Below are 8569 nucleotides of genomic sequence, written 5' to 3'. Positions count from 1 at the left end.
CCTGGACAGGATCCCTGGGGAAGCCAGAGGGCCCTGCACCCCAACTCCGCAGCCAGCCGTGACTCTCAGCCAGCGTTGTAACACAGAAGTTTTATTAGTCGACAGGAACACAGCGTAGAACAGAGCTTGTTAGCACAATAATCAGTGACTTTCAGCCAAGTCCATCTTGGGAGGACCCCAGGCCGGATACGCTGGACTCCCCACTCTAAGTCCCAAACAGGAGACTGCCCAGCTTCCAGTGACCCAACCTTCAACACGCCCGTTGCCTCTCCTCCTGGTCTTTGTCTCACTTCCCAGGCAAAGCGTCACCTGGTCACATCCCCCTCCTGCGTTTCAGGTTACGAATGGCACCGTCCATTGCTTACCTACAGGGAGGTGGAGCCACCTCACGTGCCACCGAAAGTCTCAGCAAAATCACATCCTTATTCCCACCATCTAGGCATTGGTGCAATACACAGGGGAACGGAGGCATTCACAGTATTCATGCATAACAGTAAGACTCATATAGGCTTACGTTCAACATAATAATGGGGGGAAATCCACTTTGTCACATGTGTGCTAGTGTTATAGGTGGAGTTATGAAATATTCTGCATGTGTTACTGCAATACGTTGTGAGGTTGGGAGCATCCACTACCAGCCTTTCAGTTACAACAAAGGAGTAGCCATCAATAGCCAGACGGCGTTAATGGCTCATCAACCCCCAATCCACTATCCCAGAGGCTTCTAGGAGAAGGCAAGTACACCATGGGGGCCGACTAACCCGCATCACTGCAAAGATCTTTCCAGCAAGCTGGAAATAAAGTATAAAAGAGGGGAAGTGACATCATGACTTGGCCTCTCTCCCCAAATCTCAACACGTGGAAGAATGTCTGGAAAACAAAGACTTTGAACAGGGGAAGGGTGGTCCTAGGCTGGAAAAGAGTCCCAGTCCCAGACTGTGTATTGAGGATCTGTGACCTGTTTGTACCCTCTGTCAGGGTGAGACACGGCTTGAGTTTGTAGAATTCAGACTGCAAATTTATTTTTATTTCTTAAGGAACCAACTTTGATCTCTACACTTGCTACTTATAAGCACTTAAAATCTACCTTTCCGTAGTTAATAATCTTATTTTAATGTTTTATCCTTACCGGTGAATTTGTTTAAAGTGCTTGGGAAATCTCCTCAGGTTACAAAGGCTGGTGCTTGTCCATTTTCATTTGAAAAAGTGTCAAACTAGGTAATGAACTTACATTGGCCAGGCCTCTGACCAGTGCAAGACAGTGCAGTTCTAGGGTGCAAGGCTGGGGAGCTGGGGGAATTGGCTGGAGCCTCCCTCTTGTGGGTTCATGAGTGGCTGGAAGAACATTCATATACCTCAGTTGGGCATGTCCCTGCCTGTGGATGGCTGTGTAAGTGCAGTGCCTGCCGGAGGCTTGTAGCTTGACATCAGCATCACAGCGTGAGAGGCAGCCCAGGTTGGTGGGACAGAGGGCTCAGCTGTCCCACAGTCCAGGTTGCACCCTGAGGACCCTGACACAGAAGACATTTGCCAACCTGCCACATGCCTTTCGGATTGAGAAACTGTAACATCAACACGGCCCATGTGAAATGGGTTAAAATCTGGTTTGCCAATTGAGCGCAAAATGCAATGTCTTGCCTCCTCCAGCCAAGGTGGGAGGTGACCTCTGAACTCTGGATCTGTGCTGACCAAGGAGAACAACTGTGAGTGGGATGCAATGAAATGAGGGGCACGTTAATGGAACTTTTCTTTGCTGAAATTAAGAACCTGAGATGAAAGGACACTGCCCAATATACTCTGGGGTGGGGCCTTTGCTCATTGTTTTATATTTATGAATCCTTGTGGCATTTTCCCAAGTTAGTACAGGGTCACTTCCACCTTTTTATTAATAATTTCTTTTCTACACTCGTACTCTGTGCTTGTGAATGGGGAAGAATTGCCTCTGAGAGCCGCCCAGGGGGTGGTGTGTAATTCTCCTAGGTTGCTGGGTCGGGGCTCGAGCCGATTTTGGGTTGTATTGTTGACAAGGAACCCCTAGATATTGAACCCGGCCCTTGTTGCTGCCCACTGCACCTGGCAGAAGGGTTACATAAGAAAGTAGGTAAATGTGCTCTAGATGAGGGGGGAGGATGGGTTGAAGGACCATATTCAAAGCATAGTTCTCAATGGTGTGCTGTTACCGTGGGAGGGCATTTCTAGTGGGATCCCACAGGGGTCTTTCCTGGGTCTGGTACTGTGCAATCTTTTCAATAATGACTTGGATAAAGGAGCAGAGAATATACTTATAAAATTTGCAGATGATACCGAGCTGGGAAGGGCTGCAAACCCTTTGGAGGACAGCATTAGATTTCAAAATGAAACTGACAAATTAAAGAATTGGTCTGGAATCACCTAGATGAAATTCACTGAAGTCAAGTGCAAAGTACTTCACTTAGAAAGGAAAAATCAAATGCACAGCTACAAACTGAGGAATAACTGTCTAGGTGGTAGTACTGCTAAAAAGGATCTGGGGGTTATCGTTAGGTCTCCACGTCTGTCATGAAGGTCGTGGAAGTGACAGATTCTGTGACTTTCCACAAACTCCATGACTTCTCCAGCAGTGAGTGTGACTAAACCCATGTGCCAATATTTATTTATGCCTGTACCTGTAACTTCACTCCATGCATCTGAAGAAGTGGGTTTTTTACCCACGAAAGATTATGCCAAAATAAATCTGTTAGTCTTTAAGGTGCACCGGACTCCTCGTTATTTTTGTGGATACCAACTAACATGGCTACCCCTCTGATACTTGGTGTATAGATGTGGATAGATGGATGGGAATAGGATAGATCAGTAGATGGGGACAGATGGATAGATCGATGGATGGGGATGGATGTTTCGATCGGTAGATGGTGGGGATGGGAAGATGTAGGTCAATTTTTTGTGGCTAGAACTGTTTCAAACCTCTCCCACTTTTGTCCTGGAAGTTGAACCTCTGGGATCTGGATAGTTGATTGCTCAGGTTGTTTTTCTCATTGTAGTTCCCTCTGAATCTCTGTCCCAGCCAGCAGGGACCTCTCAAGCTCTGAGGGGGTTAATTCCCCACTGGCACCCACCAGACCCTCATTCTGCATGAAATCACTAAACTCAGGTGTCCTGGTTGCCAGCCTAGCGCATTAACACAAGCCCAGCCTTCCCCTATAAGGGCTAATTCCATTCTGGCCCTGGCAGGTGCAGCAGCTGCTCTGGATTTCATGGCTTGAGTCCATCGCTCAGTCACTGAGTCACTTTTGTTTGTAACTTCATTTTTATTCATTGCTGGCTACGAAGCAGCGAGCGAAATGCAGCAGGCCGAGTAGCAGGGCAGGGCGGGGCAGGGGAGGTGGGAAGGAGGCGATCAGTAGGCTTCGCTGAGTTCCCGTCTGGCTGGCCTTGCCAACCATGGGGACAGGTGTGTTTGGAACGGGCAGTGGCCACCCCGAGGGAACTAACCCATGGGAAAGGCCCAGTGAGGACAGGGCAGGCTGCAGTTTTAACACAACTTAGCAGGACAGGTACCCACTACCAGTTTAGAAGGACAGATAACGACGAGGATCTCCCATAAACAGTCACTCGACCAGCTGACACGAGGGGAGAGATACAAACTGCTGAGTCTTCCCCAGGATTTGATCCATGTCCATCACCCCGGGGGAAATAAACCAGCTGTTTCCCTAGCGAAGAGGCAGCCTAAGGGTCTGGGTTGGGATTTTCCAGGGAGCCGAGAGGAGCTGGCCTTGAGCCTGGCTCCTAAATCCCCTGGGCTCCCTGCCTTGATGCTCATGGGGTGGGCACTGCCTGAGTGGCGCGATGGCTGGGGCAGTTAGTGGGGGCTGGGGCTCAGCCTGGTGGGGGATCAGCCCCTCTGCAAAGCAGGCCCTACATCTGGGCCAAGCCAAAGGACAGAAGCGGCGCTTCTCCAGCCTGTGCAGCGATTCTTGGCTTGGCTCAGGGCTGCAACTTCCTCATCGTCGCCCGTATCCAGGGGATGAAGGTGGAGACTCTTGTGTACACTCCAGGAGTTCTGCAAGGCCCCCAGGAGACGATGCCCTGGGCTGTTTCCCCACACACCAGGGGGCCTCCAGAGTCGCCCTGTGAAATGAAACAAGCCACAGATGGAGAACAGCTCAGTGAATCATTTCCTGCTGATGCACAGCTCAGTGACACCCCCAGTGAAGCTGGACTCAGTGTCACCCTCGATGTCCCCCCGGTTTCTGCTTGGCCCCCCCATGGCCCAGCTGCTCTCAGCGCCCCACCCACTCTCCTGTCCACCTGGTCTCTGCCTCCTGCCGAGAGACCAGTTAGTTTCCCATTCATTAATACAGCACCTAGTGCCGTGGGGCCTGATCCCTGATCACCACTCGTGGGCTTGACTGCAAGATCAACAGCCTCATTAATAATAGCCAATTATCAAGGGAGCTCGAAGCCAGGAGCAGATTTACCTTTGAAGAGTCTTTGCACTGTGCTGGGTCCCCCACACACATCATGGTGGAGGGGTTATAGTTATTATATGGCCCATAAGGATCCTTCGGACACTTGGCATCCGGCATCACCATCACATACACCTCCCGGAGCGTGGCTGAGGTCGATTCACTCTCTGTGCTAGTTCTGCCCCAGCCAGCGACGCTGCACCAAGTCCCTGGCGTTACAATCTCATTGGCGCGGGGCAGGGCGATGGTACCCACCTCTCTCTTCAGCTTCGCTCTCTCTGCCAGCTGAGACACAAGAACAATGAAGATCAATGTCAGAGTTGTGCTCAAGAACAAGGAGACATCCCCATCCTCAGCAAAACCCATAACATGGGGTCAGGGAGGGTGGGGGTGATCGGATGGGGGTAGTTTCTGCAGCAGTGTGAGGTCACTGGGGGCGGGGTGATGGGAAGTGGATGATACCTGCAGCAGCATGATGTCATTGTTAAGGGTCTCTCTCTCGTATTGCGGATGGGGGATTTGGCAGCGCACGGAGATTTTCTGTTGACTCTGTTCCTGTTGTTGAATGTTATGGGCTCCCAGGTATACAGTGATGTTGCTGTAAAAGCCAAGAGCAATACATGGGGCATTAGGAGCAGTAGCGTACATGAGGTGGGGGACGGGCACCTGTGGGTCTGACTCATAAATTCTGATCTTGTGGGCAAATGGCAACCTGGGTTCTCAGGCTGAGATCTCGGACTCTGCTGCTGAGGTGAAAAACTGACACCACTGCATGCAGGGTTGGGGACTGGCTGCCTCAGGTGGGCATAGGGACCTTGCCCACAACTCAGATTGCAGCACAAAGCCTCTTCCTAGTGATGCTGGGGTCCCAGCTGGTGTCTCCCCCAACCCTTGTGCTGTTCCCTGAGCACCTACACTCCCCGCTGTCCTCCTGGTCCCTGGTTCTCAGCTACCCTCACCACAGTGACCCCGCCCTGGCTAGATCCAGACAGGGGTCCATGCCCAGCCTGCCCCCAGATCAGAGTCCTGCAGACCCATCCTGGGGCTGTAAGTCTCTCCCTGCCTCGATCTGAGCAACGGGCCAGACACCAGTTCATGTCACTGACTGTAGCTCCACTGATTTTACCCAGCGCTGGATCTGGACGATGGTTTGTAAAGGCCCCTAGAGCAGAGGTGGGCAAACTATGGCCCACAGGACCCATGGGCCCCTCCTGCCCTGCCCCTGAGCTCCTAGCCAGGGAGGCTAGCCCCCAACCCCTCCCCCGCTGTTCCTCCACTGGCGCAATGCTCTGGGTGGTGGGGCTGCGAGCTTTCGGCAGCAGGGCAGCTGCAGAGCCTGGCCTGACCCCAGTGCTCTGTGCTGCGCAGTGGTGGGGCTGGCTCCAGCCGGGTGGCAACGGCTGCCTGCCCCGGAGCTCTGTGCTGCGCCGTGGCGGGGCTAGAGCCACTGGTGCTCCAGGCAATGTCGTAAGGGGGCAGGGACCAGGGGGGTTGGATAGAGGGCAGGGTAGTTCCGAGGGGTGTGGTCAGGGGGCAGGGGTGTGCATAGGGGTTGGGGCGGTAAGATGGCGGGGAACAGGGGGGTTGAATGGGAGCAGGGGTCCCGGGGTGACAGTCAGGAAGGGGTGGGGGTTGGATGGGGTGGCAGGGGGCAGTCAGGGTTGAGAGTTCAGGGGGCGGTCAGGGGACAGGGAGCAGGGGGAAGGGATGGGGCAGGAGTCCCCAGGGGGGCAGCCAGGAAGGAGAGGAGGGGTTGGATGGGGCGGCGGGGGGCAGCCAGGGGTGGGTGTTCCGGGGGTGGTCAGGGGACAGGAAGTGGGGGTGGGGGTGGATGGGGCAGGGGTGTGGATGAGGCCGGGGCAGTCAGAGGGCAGGGAACAGCAGGGTTGAATGAGGGCAGGGGTCCCGGGGTGGCAGCCAGGAAGGAGGGGGGTGTTGGATGGGGCAGCAGTGGGCAGTCAGGGACTGGGGTTCTGGGGTTGGTCAGGGGACAGGGAGCAGAGGGGATAGATGGGACAGGGGTCCCCGGGGGGCAGTCAGCAAGGAGAGGGGGGTTGGATGGGGTAATAGGGGTGCAGGGTCTGGAAGCGGTGAGGCAGAAGGGGTGGTTGGATGGGGCAGGGGTCCCCAGGGGCAGTCAGGAAGGAGAGAGGCGGTTGCATGGGGCAGCGGGGGGCAGTTAGGGGTCAGAGAGTAGGGGGGTGGATGGGGCAGGGAATGGGGGTTTGGATGGGGCAGGAGTCCCAGGGGGGCCATCAGGGGGGGCGAGAAGCAAGGGGGACAGATAGAGGGCAGGGCCGGGCCATGCCTGGTTGTTTGGGGAGGCACAGCCTCCCCTAATCAGCTCTCCATATAATTTCAGAAACCTGATGAGGCCCTCAGGCCAAAAGTTAGCCCTCTCTGCCCTAGAGACATGTTAATGCCCCTGGGCTCTGCTCTCCCAGGCTGTCATATTTAATTGCTCCTTCCCTGCAACTAACGAAAGTGCCAGAGCTCCCGGCTCCCCCATCACCTGCTAACGCCTGACCTGCCCCGACATCCCCAGCACAGAGGCGCTTACTCTCCATTGCAGTGAGCGGCCGTCAGCACAAAGTTCTCCGACACCAGGAACCCTCCACAGTAAGACCTTTTGTCTCCACGTCGTATATCCAAATAGGCCATGTAGGGCCTGGAATGGGGCTTGGCTTCCCGACCCCCGATGATCTCACCTGGGGAAGAGACCAGGTTCATATAAAGAAGCCCCATCATTTCACTGGGTGTGGCTGGGACCGAGCTCCCAATTCTGAAGGGGAGTCCCCAGAGCCAAAACCCACCCCCTGTGATGATCTCCTGGGGGATCCCTGGGCCTGCAACCCTGCCCCCTGCTCCGCTCTCCTGCAGACTGGACACCCTATGGGGCCAGAGGGTAAATCTAAAGCTCTGATCTTGCTCGGTGAAGAATTGGTGCCAAACACACCTGGAATGGGTCAGTAATTGCACTGCCTTGAGCTAACAGCTCTGGGGGGCAAACGTCGCCCCAGATTAGGCCAGGCAGCCCCTAGAAGGGCACTAGCGGCTCAGGGGGTGGGAATGGGACATCTGCTCTTTCCCCTTGAGGACAGCTTGGTGCTCCTGTCACTGTTCCAAGGGACTATTTTTGCCCTTCACCAGCTCTTCCTTACCTGGGCTGTGGCTAACACTGATCAGTATCGGTGACATGTGAGACAACACACCCTGGTCCCCTGTGACAGTCTGCACCATTGTGTTCACCCCTTTACAGTGACGGTGATACATTTTGTACAGAGAATGCCTTGTGAGGTTTCTCTCAGCACATGTTTCTGCAAACTTATTGGCTGAATTTCCTTCAGTCAGGATCCCTCTCCTAGTCTAATGCTGCTTCCTTTGTACTTCGGTGTTGTGAATTCCAGTGGGTTTTAAAGAGAAAGGGAGAGATCATTGGTGGGGCATTCGAATCCCCTTTTCTTGTTCTTTCTATTCTTCGAGAATTATCTCCAGCTATGCGGTGGGGATCAGGAGACAGAAAGTCTCTGGGCAGGGGCACCATTATCGGGGGGTGCCTGAATCTGTTTGGGGGATACATCAAGATCGTAAAGTTTTTCACCCAGGCGTTATGGGGTGGGACATGGCCTAAGAATTGGCCAGCTTAGGGTAGGTGATGGTCCATTTGATTACATTGACACTTGGACTGAGGTGTCGGTAGTGAGATTTTGGGGGATCTCTAGAAAAAACCTGGTTTGTGACTGCACTCCTGATTTGGAACATGTGCTTAAGTAACATCATAAAGGTAGAATCCCTAAACTGTGGGTACCTGCCACAAACTATTTTGTACCAGGAAAATAATGATCAGAAAATTATGATTTTCAGATGATACCTCACAAGGCATTGCTTGCTGTAAAAGTGTATCATAGTCTTGTACAAGGGGATGAACATAGGGGTATAGGTCTGTCACAGGCCCCTAGATTACCACACTGAAACCAATCTCCTGAGATCGCTTCATTCACATCAAATTCCCTGGGGCTGGCACGCAATCCCAACCGCTTACTCACAGCCCAAGCCCAGGTGAGGCAGGAGAAAAGCCATGGGGGAAGACAGGAGCCAAGATCTGGACCCCACATGTTTCGAAC

At 53.6% G+C, this 8569-nt stretch overlaps 1 protein-coding gene across 1 annotated transcript; it reads right to left on the bottom strand.

The window, feature by feature from the left end:
• Window positions 1–3963: 3963 nt before the first annotated feature.
• Window positions 3964–7685, bottom strand: LOC123347903 (cathepsin G-like). Its single transcript, XM_044985087.1, has 5 exons — window positions 7607–7685; window positions 7006–7153; window positions 4908–5043; window positions 4458–4730; window positions 3964–4107 (listed from the first exon to the last, which is right to left on the bottom strand). The coding sequence occupies exons 1-5, from the start codon at window positions 7683–7685 to the stop codon at window positions 3964–3966; spliced, it is 780 nt and encodes a 259-aa protein (XP_044841022.1).
• Between the last annotated feature and the right edge of the window lie 884 nt (window positions 7686–8569).

The sequence above is a fragment of the Mauremys mutica genome, chromosome 13, assembly GCF_020497125.1.
Source record: "Mauremys mutica isolate MM-2020 ecotype Southern chromosome 13, ASM2049712v1, whole genome shotgun sequence".
NCBI classification, from domain to species: Eukaryota; Metazoa; Chordata; order Testudines; family Geoemydidae; genus Mauremys; species Mauremys mutica.
The sequence above is the reverse complement of the archived record's forward strand: the minus strand, read 5'-3'. Positions and strand labels throughout refer to the sequence as shown.

Excerpts from the sequence above, each read along its gene's own strand:
- LOC123347903 (XM_044985087.1), bottom strand. The coding sequence starts at position 7,685 with ATGGTGCAGACTGTCACAGGGGACCAGGGTGTGTTGTCTCACATGTCA. Across the intron at positions 5,044-7,005 it reads GCCGCTCACTGCAATGGAGA|CAACATCACTGTATACCTGG; the intron begins GTAAGCGCCTCT and ends TGGCTTTTACAG. Across the intron at positions 4,108-4,457 it reads AGTGCAAAGACTCTTCAAAG|GGCGACTCTGGAGGCCCCCT; the intron begins GTAAATCTGCTC and ends TTCATTTCACAG.